The sequence below is a fragment of the Plectropomus leopardus genome, chromosome 17 (genome assembly GCF_026936395.1).
Source record: "Plectropomus leopardus strain MGB_pleo_1.0 chromosome 17, ASM2693639v1, whole genome shotgun sequence".
NCBI classification, from domain to species: domain Eukaryota; kingdom Metazoa; phylum Chordata; class Actinopteri; order Perciformes; family Serranidae; genus Plectropomus; species Plectropomus leopardus.
In genome coordinates, this window is record NC_142192.1 from 33,795,080 (window position 1) to 33,812,023 (window position 16,944).

The 16,944-nt window shown below is 38.3% G+C and overlaps 1 protein-coding gene across 2 annotated transcripts in view; it reads left to right on the forward strand.

Annotated features, from left to right (window-relative positions):
* The window catches only part of LOC121965516 (semaphorin-6D-like), a 218,225-nt gene that overhangs the window by 144,234 nt on the left and 57,047 nt on the right, over positions 1-16,944 (forward strand). For both annotated transcript variants that reach the window (XM_088090593.1, XM_088090594.1), the window contains one exon: positions 6,045-6,295. In XM_088090593.1, coding sequence (XP_087946719.1) covers positions 6,045-6,295 — 251 coding nt within the window. The remainder of the gene's footprint in view (positions 1-6,044; positions 6,296-16,944) is intronic.

Below are 16,944 nucleotides of genomic sequence, written 5' to 3' on the forward strand. Positions count from 1 at the left end.
CTTGACAACTACCTTTGTTTTTCAAAAATCCCTTCAGCTTTTGAAAATGATTTCACTTTGAGCAATTTTAGAGACGTTTCATGCAGAGATGCAGATCACTTATTCCCCGCTTTGTTTTTGACAGAAATCATTTGAATATGTTCGTATTTCAAAGGTTAGCACAAAAAAGTGACGGTGATCCAGGTTTTAAAGGGTTTAAAGGAGTATTTCATATTTTTTCAGCACAATACAATAATAGAAGCAATAATAGAAACAGATGCATGTCATATTACAATAATGGCAGGTGTGGAATTAGTAATTGCTCTCTATGATGATGTTGAGAGAGATGATAACAGTCTCATGCATATGTTGATATGGAGTTGTCCAAAGGCAAGATCACAGCATCGGCGCAACCAGGACGTGACCACGCTCAGGGCGAGCGGGGGGCACAGAATCAGTACAGCCACAGCACGAGCACAACCAAAGGCAGGATCACAGCATCAGCACAGCTATCACCACGGTCAGGCACAGTCAAGGTTACGGCCAAGATCCTGGAAAACTAGGAAACAAGGGAGCAGGAACGCTTCCGAGAGGAAACAGGATTAGCGTTGTGCAGTTCAACAGACCCAGGCTCTGTAATCGCGAGCCCCAGGCAGTGAGAGTACCACATGGCTATCACAGAGCTAAGCTAAGCTTGCACATGGCAATGCAGTTAACAGACATGCATGATTTCTGATGGCAGCATTGAGAGAAGGAAAGGAGCTCAGCGTATCAGAGGAAGTCCCCCGGCAGGTTAAACCTATGTCAGCCTAACTATGGGCTGGACCAGGCAGCCTGAGCCAGCCCTAATTATAAGCTTTATCAAAGAGGAAAGTCTTAAGTCTACCCTTAAAAGTTGAAACGGTGTCTGCCTCCCTGACCGAAAATGGAAGATGGTTCATAGGAGAGGAGCGTGGTAGCTGAAGGCTCTGGTTCCTAACCTACTTTTGGAAATTTTGGGAACCACAAGTAACCCTGCGTTTTCAGAGCGCAGTGATCTTGAGGGTTGGTAAGGAACTATGAGCTGTGACAGATAGGACGGAGCCTGACCATTTAGAGCTTTGTAAGTAAGGAGGAGGATTTAAAATTCAATCGTGGATTTCACAGGGAGCCAGTGCAGAGAAGCTAAAACAGGAGAAATATGATCCCTTTTCTTGCTTACCGTTAAAACACGAGCATCAGCGTTCTGCCCCAGTTGGAGAGACCTAAGAGATTTGTTGGGGCAACCAAATAATAGGGAATTACAGTAATCCAGCCTAGAGGTGACAAATGCATGTACTAATTTTTCAGCATCTGTTTGGGATAGGATATGTCTAATTTTTGCGATGTTACATGAGTGAAAGAAAGCCGTCCTTGAAGTTTGTTTTATATGGGAGGCAAAGGATAAATCCTGGTCAAATAAAACTCCGAGGTTCCTTACAGTTGTGCTAGAGGCCAAGGTAATGCCATCTAGAGAAATTAAATTGTTGGAAAAGGAGCTTCTGAGGTTTTTTGGGCCAAGAACAATAACTTCAGTTTTGTCTGAATTCAACATCAGGAAATTACGGCTCATCCAGGCTTTTACATCCTTAAGACATGTTTGAAGTCTAGATAGCTGATCAGTTTCATCTGGTTTCATAGATAGATATAATTGCGTATCATCAGCATAACAATGGAAATTTAAGGAATGTTTTCTAATTATGTTGCCTAGAGGAAGCATATATAAAGTGAAAAGGATTGGTCCAAGCACCGAACCTTGTGGCACTCCAAAGCAGACCTTTGTATGTGCGGAGGGTTGATCATTGACGTGAACAAATTGGGAACGATCTGATGAGTATGACTTAAAGCAGGCTAGTGACGTTCCTTTAAGGCCAATTGAGGTTTCAAGTCTGTGCAGTAAGATTTGATGGTCAATGGTGTCAAATGCAGCACTGAGATCTAATAGGATTAAAACAGAGACCAGACCCGTGTCAGAAGCGATAAATAAGTCGTTATTAATTTTTACTAGTGCCGTCTCTGTGCTATGATGAACTCTAAAGCCTGACTGAAAGTCCTCGAATAAACTGTTGTCTCGGAGAAAGTCACAGAGCTGATGAGCAACCACTCTCTCAAGGATTTTAGAAATAAAGGGGAGATTAGATATCGGTCTATAGTTAGCTAAAATCTCAGGATCGAGAGTGGGCTTCTTTAGAAGAGGTTTAATGACAGCTACTTTAAAAGACTGAGGTACATAACCTGTCAATAAAGACGCGTTGATTACATCTAATAAAAAGTTGTCTAATAAAGGTAAAACTTCCTTAAGGAGCTTAGTTGGGATGGGGTCTAGCAGGCATGTTGATGGCTTAGATGCAGAAACCAAAGTATAGAGTTGATGAAGGTCAATGGGGGAGAAATGGTCTAGATAAATTTCGGGCCTTGCTGCCATATTCAGGCTATCTGAGTTCGGGGTCAGGTCAGTTGAGGGCAAGAGGTGATGGACTTTATCTCGAATAGTTATGATTTTATTATTAAAGAAATTCATAAAGTCGTCACTGCTTAGGGCCGAAGGAATACAGGGCTCTATAGAGCTGTGACTCTGAGTCAACCTGGCTACAGTGTTGAAAAGAAACCTGGGATTGTTTTTGTTTTCCTCAATTAGTGATGAATAATAGTTTGCCCTGGCATGGCGGAGGGCCTTCTTATACACTTTAAGACTGTCCAGCCAGACTAAACGGGACTCTTCCAGTTTGGTCGAACGCCAATGTCTTTCAAATTTTCGCGATGTTTGTTTCAATTTGCGAATCTGGAGGTTAAACCATGGGGCTAATTTTCTTTGTTTCATTATTTTCTTCTTGAAGGGTGCAACAGTGTCGAGAGCTGATCGCAGTGAGCCAGTAGCATTATCGATGAGACAGTCAATTTGGGAATGACTTAAGTTAGTAGTAGTGTGCTCAGTAGTTGTAAGACATGGTAATGATGTCAAAGCAGAGGGAATTAGTTTCTTAAATTTAGCCACTGTTGAATCAGATAGACATCTAGAAGAGTAACTCTTACTGAGAGGCTTGTAGTCAAGTAATAAAAATTATAAGTTATCAAATAATGGTCTGACAGAGCAGGAATCTCAGGAAAGACTAATAAATGTACAATATCAATGCCGTATGCAAGGACTAGATCGAGGGTGTGGTTGTAGCGGTGGGTGGGTTTATGTACACACTGACTGAAGCCTATTGAATCCAACAGTGTGGAGAAAGCAGAACTAAGGCTATCACTATTAACATCCATGTGAATGTTAAAATCCCCTACGATAATAATTTTGTCTGATTTGAGCACTAAACTTGATATAAGCTCAGAGAACTCAGGTAGAAATTCAGAGTATGGGCCGGGGGCGCGGCACACTATGACAAACAGAATTGGCTGTAAAGTTTTCCAGGATGAGTGAGAAAGACTAAGAAAAAGGCTTTCAAATGAATTATAGTTTAGCTTAGCCTTAGTGTGAATTGCTAAGCTTGAATCAAAAATAGCAGCGACTCCCCCTCCTCGGCCAGTGTCCCCTTCAACGTGACTATTTATATGACCAGGAGGAGTGGATTCATTCAGGCTAACGTACTCTTCAGGACAAAGCCAGGTCTCAGTGAGGCAGAATAAATCAATATGGTTATCCAATATTAAATCAGTGACTAAATGAGCCTTGGTTGATAAGGATCTAACGTTCAAGAGTCCGCATTTAATTCTCCTGTTATGATGCTGTATGACAGGAGATGAGTTAATTTTTATGAGATTTTCATGTACAACTCCCCTTTTGTTTATTTTAGTATTAAACAAATGAAGTGGTCGGGGGACAGACACTGTTTTTATAACATTTACATTATGGGTGTGTGACTGTGCTAGAGGAAACTCAGAGAAGCGTGTAAGACTGCGACTCTGAAACCTGGTCCCAGCTCTGGTTTGTCATGGCTTTGGGCCTCTAATAAAATCAGCCAGATTCTTAGAGAGGAGAGCGGCTCCATCCAAAGTGGGATCCCTCCGGATAAGACCAGGTTTACCCCAAAAGGAGTGCCAATTATTAACGTACTGAACATACAGCCGTGTGCAGCAGTGAGTGCTGACGTGCTGACGTACTGCGGGTAAGCGTGTTACATCACTTCCGGTGTATCTTGTCTGTGTCTCTGGTAGCGTCTCTGAGCTGCTCCTACGAGCGATCCTCAGCTAATCTTCTAACTTGTTCCTGACTTCGGCTGCTCTTATCTATCTGTGACTGAAAACTCACATAAGTTTTACTTAATCACTCACAGCTGTCTCCTCCTCTCAGCGGATTTTCCTGTGTATTCACAGCCGCTCTCTCACTGTTAGCAGCTTTTATCTATTAAAGTGGCTAATGACACGGAGCAACTGCACGCCGCCGACACGGAGCGACTGCACGCCGCCGACACGGAGCGACTGCACGCCGCCGACACTGAGCGACTGAATTTTCAAAGCTACCTTTACTCTACGAATCTACTTCATTTTTATTTTTTTCGCTTGTCAAAATTTTTCACTCTTTGTTTGGCGACACAAACGGTTCCGATCCAGAAGGACGTGAAGAAAATGAAACGTCTGGTAACAGTTTGACGCGATTCTTTAATAAAACCTGAACGCAGCACGAGATGATTACTGTGTGTGTGTGTGCGTGTGTGTGTGTGTGTGTGTACGTGTGTGTGTACGTGTGTGTGTGTGTACGTGTGTGTGTACGAGTGTGTGCGTGCGTGCATGCGTGCGTGCATGCGTGCGTGCGTGTGTCGGACAGACTGATGACTCATTGTATCTGAGCGGCTTTGATGTCGTATCTGGACTTGACGAGGTGAACGCCGCCAAACAATAAGCTCTTTCATCTCTTCTCTCCTCCATCACTCCATCCTTTCTCCTGTCCTCATTTCTTTCCCTCCTCCTTTTTCTCCTGTTCTCATCCCTCCATCCTTTTGTCATCCTCCTCCCCTCCTCCCGCATCGCTCCCTCTTTCTCTCAAATGCAATCAGAGTCTCTTCCTCCTCCTTTCTTCTCCTCCTCCTCCTCCTCTCTTTATTCTCACATCTCAGCTTCTTCACCTCCCCTGTCATCCTGTTCTCTCACCTGTGAGCCACCTCCTTCTCATTAACTTCAATCCTCGTCGCTGTCTCTTTCCCCCTCCTCCCCCTCACCTTGCTCTCACCTCTCCTCCGTCAGGTTTCCTCCTTCTCGCTTCCTCGTAGAAATCGTCTACTTCCTGTCGGTAAAAGTTGTCTCCGCAGACTCCTCCGCCTCCGTCATTTGATTTCACCTGTTGTTTGTAGCATTGTTGGAAATATTTTAGTCACGTTAATTAAAATTCAAGGAATTATTATTATTATTATGCTTTTTTTAGGCTGATGATTTGCCTTTTACCCTTTGCACTGATTATAAATACCTTGTGTAAATTTCCAAACCGTTACATTTATTTAAGTTTATCTCATCTTTGCTCTCCGTGTAACTGATTAACTGATGTAACTGATTCAGATTCTTCTGATTCTTTTTGAGGGATAAAAATGCCCCAAAAGCACATAAAACTTTACTCATATGGGATCTGGTGAAAATTTTGACATTTTAATAGCCTCAGATGCAAATATAAAAAAAAGGCCAATTATAAAATTTGTGTGACTCAGCAAGTTTCACCTACTTTAACAAAAATCTGAAGGCACATGACGAACAAAAAAAAGTCTCTTGGACCAAACAGGAAGTCACCGTTTTGAATCGAATATGCATCTTCAGGGCATTTTTGAAATTTTTTGAATTTATGTGCCCTCCAGCGCCTCCTAGCAGCCACAGGAAGTACTACACCATGTAAAAATATCTCACTTCAGGGTCCAAACTCTCTGCGTGCATTATCCAACTTTCACAGAAATGAACAACCACATCAGTCGGCGTCCAGTCAGCACCCTCGATGTGCGTGGAGGCGCTAGGACCGTTCATCGCTGCTCGCAGCTTTAATTGATACTTAAATCCACATGATTCCTTTTCTTGGACAATAGCGAAAAAGACGTAATAACCATTTTTTGTGCTTCTCCTGTGTTTTCAAGGTGTCCGTCGTCTTCCAGAGATGGACCAGCGCGCCAGTGCTAACGTCCACTACACCCTGCTGATCGCCTGCGTGCTGGTGGCCTTCTTTTTGGGCGCCATCTTGTCAGGTTTCCTGGTGTCGTGTTACTGCAGCCGCAGTGCCGCTCAGCGGGCGAGGAGGCTGGGGAAAGACCCCGAGGCTTCGCTGCCGCATGCCTTATCGCTACGATCCCTCGCCAAGCTCAACGGGCTGCTGGATGGACAGCCAAAGGTGGGTAGACTCATTGGACAAGGATGATAATGCTTCCTACAACAAATGGCATAGTATTTTATATTGCCAAAAATGTAACAAAAACGATGTAGTAAAGTATATCATCTAAATTATGAAAAAAGGTCATAATCATATGTCCTCAAAACTGTGACGAGAAATTTAGTTTAGTATACTATGACTTAAAAAATGTTGCATGTCGTCAAAAATGCCAAGAAAAACTTCATAGAATGGTATTTCCTCACAAATGTGAAAAAAAAAAACAATTTATAGTATTATAGTCATTAAAAATGTCACAAAAACATTGTGGTGTAGTATGTCGAAAAAAACATCATGCTGTAGTATGTTTTAAAAAATGTGGCAAAAGCGTCAACATATACTATGTTGTAAAGTATGTCACAGAAGTGTCAGAGTATAAGATATTGTCAATAATCGTTATGTTATGTAGTCAAAAATGACACAAAAATGAGTATATTGTGTCATCAGATATGTGAAAAAAAATTGATAGTATACTGTGTCCTCAATTTTCACAAAAATGTCATAGTATCGTGTGTCATCAAAAATGTGAAAAAAAACCAACATACCAAAGTATGTCATAAAAGGACATAACGTGTTGTCTATGTTTATTAGTTTCACATAACAGAGAGCAACAGTGAGGATAAAACATATAAATAGTACATGTGAGAGTTTGGTAGAAACCTATACTGGCTTATTTAAAAAAAAAAAAGAATTTAAAAATGAACATAAACAGTCAAAAGTAAAGGGTTAACAAATAAAATATGCATAATAATTGTGAACATTGAATCAAAGAGGGGTCGTTCTTGAATGAAGCAGGATATTTTTACAGCAAAGCTTTTCGAAGTCTCTTTGTGCACACGGACAGTGACACAGAAGAGTCCAGTAAATGAACATTTTTATTCCATAAGACCACTCGACGATATACTGCCACGTCAATAAGGTGACAAAAACATCATAGTACAGTATTTCTTCAAAAATGACACAAAAATGTCAAAGTTAGTATGACAGAACATCAGAGGATAGTATGTCCAAAATCTAGAAAAAAACCAACATGGTATAGTATGTTTTCAAAAATGACCCCAAAACGTCATACTACTGTATGTCGAAAAAAGAGGCTGAAAACATCACATTATAGCGTGTAGAGACGTCAAAAACATCAGTATCAGAATCAGTTTATTTCACTTCCACATATGCAGCGATTACACATGGAGGAGAAATACTGAGCCCAATGGTCACACATAATACACAAACACATACACAGACAGCAGTTATAAAGTTCGAAAGTGCTTATTCCTTTTTTTTAATATAAAAGGAAGTTAAAAGTGCTTGTAGGAAAAAAAACCCCAATAAAAAGCAGCATGAAAAGCTAAAGGTGCATTAAAAACCTGCACATATACTGTAATGTCCAAGTAGAGAATCTCCCTCCGTGTGAAGAATGTACTTTTATACTTTTATCCCTGTTGAGAGTGAATGACAGAGACAGACACGGCGGGCTGCACGGCAGTGGACAGTGCCTGGTGCTGAAATAGTGACATGTGATGTGGTATTAAAGAAAAATAGCAGTGAATTTTTTAGTAAATCATTCAAACGTTATTTAACTTTTGTGACTGTGGGCCACGGCGCCACACATGTGAACAGAAACAAAGGTCATTTAGTTTCATTTCATGAAAAACACGGACACCGAAATCAGCGCAACAAAAGCAGAATCTGACGTAAATGACGCAGTGATGCAACTATCTGACGAATAGCTTGTTACTGTAGAAATACAGACTAAATAGATTACCCTGAGTTATGAGGAGCTAGGAACAGTAACCGGTCTGACTGAGACACTGATAAGAACTCCATGCAAGGCATTCGAAACTGCATCTGTGCGGCGAATACCGGAGCTCGCAGAGAGGGACACCTGTTTCACAGAGGTAATAATACCATCCACTGACTCGCCATCTAATATTATATTCTTTGCACGTAGCGACAACGGCACTGCAGATCTGACACACCGGCTTTACATTCATGAAACCAGGAGGGATGAACGCATTCTTCAATGAATGCCATATTTTCACTGTCAGCTTTCCTCTTTCGACTTTTTCACAGTGATGACTCATTTCCTGCCATTTTTACGACAGTTCAAAATTTGACATTTTTCGACATACTATACTATGGCATTTTTTCGCCATTTTTTGGACATGCTAACATATGAAGTTTTTGGACTTTTTTGGCCTTGATTCTTTGTACAATATAACGCATCTCTACGAGCTATAATAGGTGGTTTTCAGCCATTTTTACTACGGGCCAAAATTTGACATTTTTCGACATACGATACTATGGCGTTTTTTCGCCATTTTTTGGACATGCTAACTTATGAAGTTTTTGGACTTTCTTGGACTTCATTCCCATTTTGTACACTATTACAAGTCTTAACGAGCTATAAGAGGTGGTTTTCAGCATGTTTTACTACGGGCCAAAATTTGACATTTTTCGACATACTATACTATGGCGTTTTTTCGCCATTTTTTGGACATACTATCATAAGAAGTTTTTGGACTTTTTTGGCCTTGATTCCCACTTTGTACAATATAATGCATCTCTACGAGCTATAATATGTGGTTTTCAGCCATTTTTACGACGGGCCAAAATTTGTCATTTTTCGACATACTATACTATTGCGTTTTTGGCCCATTTTTTGGACATGCTATCATATGAAGTTTTTGTACTTTTTTGGCCTTCATTCCCACTTTGTACACTATTACAAGTCTTAACGAGCTATAATATGTAGTTTTTAGCCATGTTTACGAGGGGTCAGAATTTTACATTTTTCGACATACTATACTAGGACGTTTTTTTGCCATTTTTTGGACATGCTAACATATGAAGTTTTTGGACTTTTTTGACCTTCATTCCCACTTTGTATACTATTACGCATCTCTACGAGCTATAATATGTGGTTTTTAGCCATTTTTACGACGGGTCAAAATTTGACATTTTTCGACATACTATACTATGGCGTTTTTTGGCCATTTTTTGGACATGCTAAATGATGAAGTTTTTGGACTTTTTTGACCGTCATTCCCACTTTGTATACTATTACGCATCTCTACGAGCTATCATAGATGGTTTTCAGCCATTTTTATGACGGGTCAAAATTTGATATGTTTCCGAAATACTATACTATGGCGTTTTTTCGCCATTTTTTGGACATGCTAACATATAAAGTTTTTGGACTTTTTTGACCGTCATTCCCACTTTGTATACTATTAAGCATCTCTACGAGCTATAATCGGTGGTTTTCAGCCATCTTTACAACGGGCCAAAATTTGTCATTTTTCGACATACTATACTATGGCGTTTTTTCGCCATTTTTTGGACATGCTAACATATGAAGTTTTTGGACTTTTTTGACCTTCATTCCCACTTTGTATACTATTACGCATCTCTACGAGCTATCGTAGGTGGTTTTCAGCCTTTTTAACGACGGGTCAAAATTTGACATTTTTCGACATACTATACTATGGCGTTTTTGGACATTTTTTGGACATGCTAAATTATGAAGTTTTTTTTACTTTTTTGGCCGTCATTCCCACTTTGTACACTATTTCGCGTCTCTACGAGCTATAATATGTGGTTTTCAGCCATTTTTACGACGGGCCAAAATTTGTCATTTTTCGACATACTATACTATGGCGTTTTTGGCCATTTTTTGGACATGCTAAATGATGAAGTTTTTGGACTTTTTTGACCGTCATTCCCACTTTGTATACTATTACGCATCTCTACAAGCTATAATAGGTGGTTTTCAGCCATTTTTACGTCTGGTCAAAATTTGACATTTTTCGACATACTATACTATGGCGCTTTTGGCCATTTTTTGGACATGCTAACATATGAAGTTTTTGTACTTTTTTGGCCTTGATTCCCACTTCGTACAATATAATGCATCTCTACGAGCTATAATAGGTGGTTTTCAGCCATTTTTATGACGGGTCAAAATTTGATATTTTTCGACATACTATACTATTGCGTTTTTGGCCCATTTTTTGGACATGCTAAATTATGAAGTTTTTGGACTTTTTTGACCTTCATTCCCACTTTGTATACTATTAAGCATCTCTACGAGCTATAATCGGTGGTTTTCAGCCATCTTTACAACGGGCCAAAATTTGTCATTTTTCGACATACTATACTATGGCGTTTTTTCGCCATTTTTTGGACATGCTAACATATGAAGTTTTTGGACTTTTTTGACCTTCATTCCCACTTTGTATACTATTACGCATCTCTACGAGCTATCGTAGGTGGTTTTCAGCCTTTTTAACGACGGGTCAAAATTTGACATTTTTCGACATACTATACTATGGCGTTTTTGGCCATTTTTTGGACATGCTAAATTATGAAGTTTTTTTTACTTTTTTGGCCGTCATTCCCACTTTGTACACTATTACTCGTCTCTACGAGCTATAATATGTGGTTTTCAGCCATTTTTACGACGGGCCAAAATTTGTCATTTTTCGACATACTATACTATGGCGTTTTTGGCCATTTTTTGGACATGCTAAATGATGAAGTTTTTGGACTTTTTTGACCGTCATTCCCACTTTGTATACTATTACGCATCTCTACGAGCTATAATAGGTGGTTTTCAGCCATTTTTACGTCTGGTCAAAATTTGACATTTTTCGACATACTATACTATGGCGCTTTTGGCCATTTTTTGGACATGCTAACATATGAAGTTTTTGTACTTTTTTGGCCTTGATTCCCACTTCGTACAATATAATGCATCTCTACGAGCTATAATAGGTGGTTTTCAGCCATTTTTACGACGGGCCAAAATTTGTCATTTTTCGACATACTATACTATTGCGTTTTTGGCCCATTTTTTGGACATGCTAAATTATGAAGTTTTTGGACTTTTTTGACCTTCATTCCCACTTTGTATACTATTACGCATCTCTACGAGCTATAATCGGTGGTTTTCAGCCATTTTTACGTCTGGTCAAAATTTGACATTTTTCGACATGCTATACTATGGCGTTTTTTGGCCATTTTTTGGACATGCTAACTTATGAAGTTTTTGTACTTTTTTGGCCTTCATTCCCATTTTGTACACTATTACAAGTCTTAACGAGCTATAATATGTAGTTTTTAGCCATGTTTACGACGGGTCAAAATTTGACATTTTTCGACATACTATACTATGGCGTTTTTTCGCCATTTTTTGGACATGCTAACTTATGAAGTTTTTGTACTTTTTTGGCCTTCATTCCCATTTTGTACACTATTACAAGTCTTAATGAGCTATAATATGTAGTTTTTAGCCATGTTTACGACGGGCCAAAATTTAACATTTTTCGACATACTACACTATGGCGTTTTTGGCCATTTTTTGGACATGCTAACATATGAAGTTTTTGGACTTTTTTGGCCTTGATTCCCACTTTGTACAATATAATGCATCTCTACGAGCTATAATAGGTGGTTTTCAGCCATTTTTACGACGGGCCAAAATTTGTCATTTTTCGACATACTATACTATTGCGTTTTTGGCCCATTTTTTGGACATGCTAAATTATGAAGTTTTTGGACTTTTTTGACCATCATTCCCACTTTGTACACTATTACGCATCTCTACGAGCTATAATAGGTGGTTTTCAGCCATTTTTACGACGGGTCAAAATTTGACATTTTTCGACATACTATACTATGGCGTTTTTGGCCGTTTTTTGGACATGCTAACATATGAAGTTTTTGGACTTTTTTGGCCTTCATTCCCACTTTGTACACTATTGCGCGTCTCTACGAGCTATAATATGTGGTTTTCATCCATTTTTACGACGGGTCAAAATTTGACATTTTTCGACATACTATACTATGGCATTTTTGGCCATTTTTTGGACATGCTATCATATGAAGTTTTTGTACTTTTTTGACCTTCATTCCCACTTTGTACACTATTACAAGTCTTAACGAGCTATAATATGTAGTTTTTAGCCATGTTTACGAGGGGTCAGAATTTGACATTTTTCGACATACTATACTATGGCGTTTTTTCGCCATTTTTTGGACATGCTAACATATGAAGTTTTTGGACTTTTTTGACCGTCATTCCCACTTTGTATAATATAATGCATCTCTACGAGCTATAATAGGTGGTTTTCAGCCATTTTTACGACGGGTCAAACTTTGACATTTTTCGACATACTATACTATGGCGTTTTTTTGCCATTTTTTGGACATGCTAACATATGAAGTTTTTGTACTTTTATGGCCTTCATTACCATTTTGTGCACTATTACAAGTCTTAACGAGCTATAATATATAGTTTTTAGCCATGTTTACGACGGGTCAAAATTTGACATTTTTCGACATACTATACTATGGCGTTTTTGGCCATTTTTTGGACATGCTAACATATGAAGTTTTTGGACTTTTTTGACCTTCATTCCCACTTTGTACAATATAATGCATCTCTACGAGCTATAATAGGTGGTTTTCAGCCATTTTTACGACGGGTCAAAATTTGACATTTTTCGACATACTATACTATAGCATTTTTGGCCATTTTTTGGACATGCTATCATATGAAGTTTTTGTACTTTTTTGGCCTTCATTCCCACTTTGTACACTATTACAAGTCTTAACGAGCTATAATATGTAGTTTTTAGCCATGTTTACGAGGGGTCAGAATTTTACATTTTTCGACATACTATACTATGGCGTTTTTTCGCCATTTTTTGGACATGCTAACATATCAAGTTTTTGGACTTTTATGGCCTTCATTCCCATTTTGTGCACTATTACAAGTCTTAACGAGCTATAATATATAGTTTTTAGCCATGTTTACGACGGGTCAAAATTTGACATTTTTCGACATACTATACTATGGCGTTTTTGGCAATTTTTTGGACATGCTAGCATATGAAGTTTTTGGACTTTTTTGACCTTCATTCCCACTTTGTACACTATTACGCATCTCTACAAGCTATAATAGGTGGTTTTCAGCCATTTCTACGACAGGTCCAAATTTGACATTTTTCGACATACTATACTATGGCGTTTTTGGCCATTTTTTAGACATGCTTAATTATGAAGTTTTTGTACTTTTTTGGCCTTCATTCCCATTTTGTACACTATTACAAGTCTTAACGAGCTATAATATGTAGTTTTTAGCCATGTTTACGACGGGTCAAAATTTGACATTTTTCGACATACTATACTATGGCGTTTTTTCGCCCTTTTTTGGACATGCTAACATATGAAGTTTTTGGACTTTTTTAGCCTTGATTCCCACTTTGTACAATATAACGCATCTCTACGAGCTATAATAGGTGGTTTTCAGCCATTTTTACGACGGGCCAAAATTTGTCATTTTTCGACATACTATACTATGGCGTTTTTTTGCCATTTTTTGGACATGCTAACATATGAAGTTTTTGTACTTTTTTGGCCTTCATTCCCATTTTGTACACTATTACAAGTCTTAACGAGCTATAATATGTAGTTTTTAGCCATGTTTACGACGGGTCAAAATTTGACATTTTTCGACATACTATACTATGGCGTTTTTTCGCCATGTTTTGGACATGCTAACATATGAAATTTTTGGACTTTTTTGACCGTCATTCCCACTTTGTATAATATAACGCATCTCTACGAGCTATAATAGGTGGTTTTCAGCCATTTTTACGACGGGTCAAAATTTGACATTTTTCGACATACTATACTATGGCGTTTTTTTGCCATTTTTTGGACATGCTAACATATGAAGTTTTTGTACTTTTATGGCCTTCATTCCCATTTTGTGCACTATTACAAGTCTTAACGAGCTATAATATATAGTTTTTAGCCATGTTTACGAGGGGTCAAAATTTGACATTTTTCGACATACTATACTATGGCGTTTTTGGCCATTTTTTAGACATGCTTGATTATAAAGTTTTTGTACTTTTTTGGCCTTCATTCCCATTTTGTACACTATTACAAGTCTTAACGAGCTATAATATGTAGTTTTTAGCCATGTTTACGACGGGTCAAAATTTGACATTTTTCGACATACTATACTATGGCGTTTTTTCGCCCTTTTTTGGACATGCTAAATTATGAAGGGTTTTTACTTTTTGGGCCTTGATTCCCACTTTGTACACTATTTTGCGTCTCTACGAGCTATAATATGTGGTTTTCAGCCATTTTTACAACGGGTCAAAATTTGACATTTTTCGACATACTATACTATGGCGTTTTTGGCCATTTTTTGGACATGCTAAATTATGAAGTTTTTGGACTTTTTTGGCCTTCATTCCCACTTTGTACACTATTTCACGTCTCTACGAGCTATAATATGTGGTTTTCAGCCATTTTTACAACGGGTCAAAATTTGACATTTTTCGACATACTATACTATGGCGTTTTTGGCCATTTTTGGACATGCTAAATTATGAAGTTTTTTACTTTTTGGCCTTGATTCCCACTTTGTACACTATTTCGCGTCTCTACGAGCTATAATATGTGGTTTTCAGCCATTTTTACGATGGGTCAAAATTTGACATTTTTCGACATACTATACTATGGCGTTTTTTTGCCAATTTAAGACATGCTAACATATGAAGTTTTTGGACTTTTTTGGCCTTCATTCCCACTTTGCACACTATTGCGCGTCTCTACAAGCTATAACATGTGGTTTTCAGCCATTTTTACGACGGGTCAAAATTTGACATTTTTCGACATACTATACTATGGCGTTTTTGGCCATTTTTCGGACAAGCTAAATTATATAGTTTTCGGACTTTTTTGGCCTTCATTCCCACTTTGTACACTATTTCGCGTCTCTACGAGCTATAATATGTGGATTTCAACAATTTTTACGACGGGTCAAAATTTGACATTTTTCGACATACTATACTATGGCGTTTTTGGCCATTTTTTGGACATGCTAAATTATGAAGTGTTTTTACTTTTTTGGCCTTAATTCCCACTTTGTACACTATTTCGCGTCTCTACGAGCTATAATATGTGGTTTTCAGCATTTTTTACGACGGGCCAAAATTTGACATTTTTCGACATACTATACTATGGCGTTTTTTTTGCCATTTTTTGGACATGCTAACATATGCAGTTTTTGGACTTTTTGGCCTTCATTCCCACTTTGTACACTATTTCGCGTCTCTCTGAGCTATAATATGTGGTTTTCAGCCATTTTACAACGGGTCAAAATTTGACATTTTTCGACATACTATACTATGGCGTTTTGGCCATTTTTGGACATGCTAAATTCTATAGTTTTTACTTTTTGGCCTTCATTCCCACTTTGTACACTATTTCGCGTCTCTACGAGCTATAATATGTGGTTTTCAGCATTTTTTACGACGGGCCAAAATTTGACATTTTTCGACATACTATACTATGGCGTTTTTTTTGCCATTTTTTGGACATGCTAACATATGAAGTTTTTGGACTTTTTTGGCCTTCATTCCCACTTTGTACACTATTTCGCGTCTCTACGAGCTATAATATGTGGTTTTCAACAATTTTCTGACGGGTCAAAATTTGACATTTTTCGACATACTATACTATGGCGTTTTTGGCCATTTTTTGGACATGCTAAATTATGAAGGGTTTTTACTTTTTGGGCCTTGATTCCCACTTTGTACACTATTTTGCGTCTCTACGAGCTATAATATGTGGTTTTCAGCCATTTTTACAACGGGTCAAAATTTGACATTTTTCGACATACTATACTATGGCGTTTTTGGCCATTTTGGACATGCTAAATTATGAAGTTTTTGGACTTTTTGGCCTTCATTCCCACTTTGTACACTATTTCGCGTCTCTCTGAGCTATAATATGTGGTTTTCAGCCATTTTACAACGGGTCAAAATTTGACATTTTTCGACATACTATACTATGGCGTTTTTGGCCATTTTTGGACATGCTAAATTATGAAGTGTTTTTACTTTTTGGCCTTGATTCCCACTTTGTACACTATTTGGCGTCTCTCTGAGCTATAATATGTGGTTTTCAGCCATTTTTACGATGGGTCAAAATTTGACATTTTTCGACATACTATACTATGGCGTTTTTTTGCCAATTTAAGACATGCTAACATATGAAGTTTTTGGACTTTTTTGGCCTTCATTCCCACTTTGCACACTATTGCGGCGTCTCTACAAGCTATAACATGTGGTTTTCAGCCATTTTCTGACGGGTCAAAATTTGACATTTTTCGACATACTATACTATGGCGTTTTTGGCCATTTTTCGGACAAGCTAAATTATATAGTTTTCGGACTTTTTTGGCCTTCATTCCCACTTTGTACACTATTTCGCGTCTCTGAGCTATAATATGTGGATTTCAACAATTTTCTGACGGGTCAAAATTTGACATTTTTCGACATACTATACTATGGCGTTTTTGGCCATTTTTTGGACATGCTAAATTATGCAGTGTTTTTACTTTTTTGGCCTTTATTCCCACTTTGTACACTATTTCGCGTCTCTGAGCTATAATATGTGGTTTTCAGCATTTTTACGACGGGCCAAAATTTGACATTTTCGACATACTATACTATGGCGGTTTTTTGCCATTTTTTGGACATGCTAACATATGAAGTTTTTGGACTTTTTGGCCTTCATTCCCACTTTGT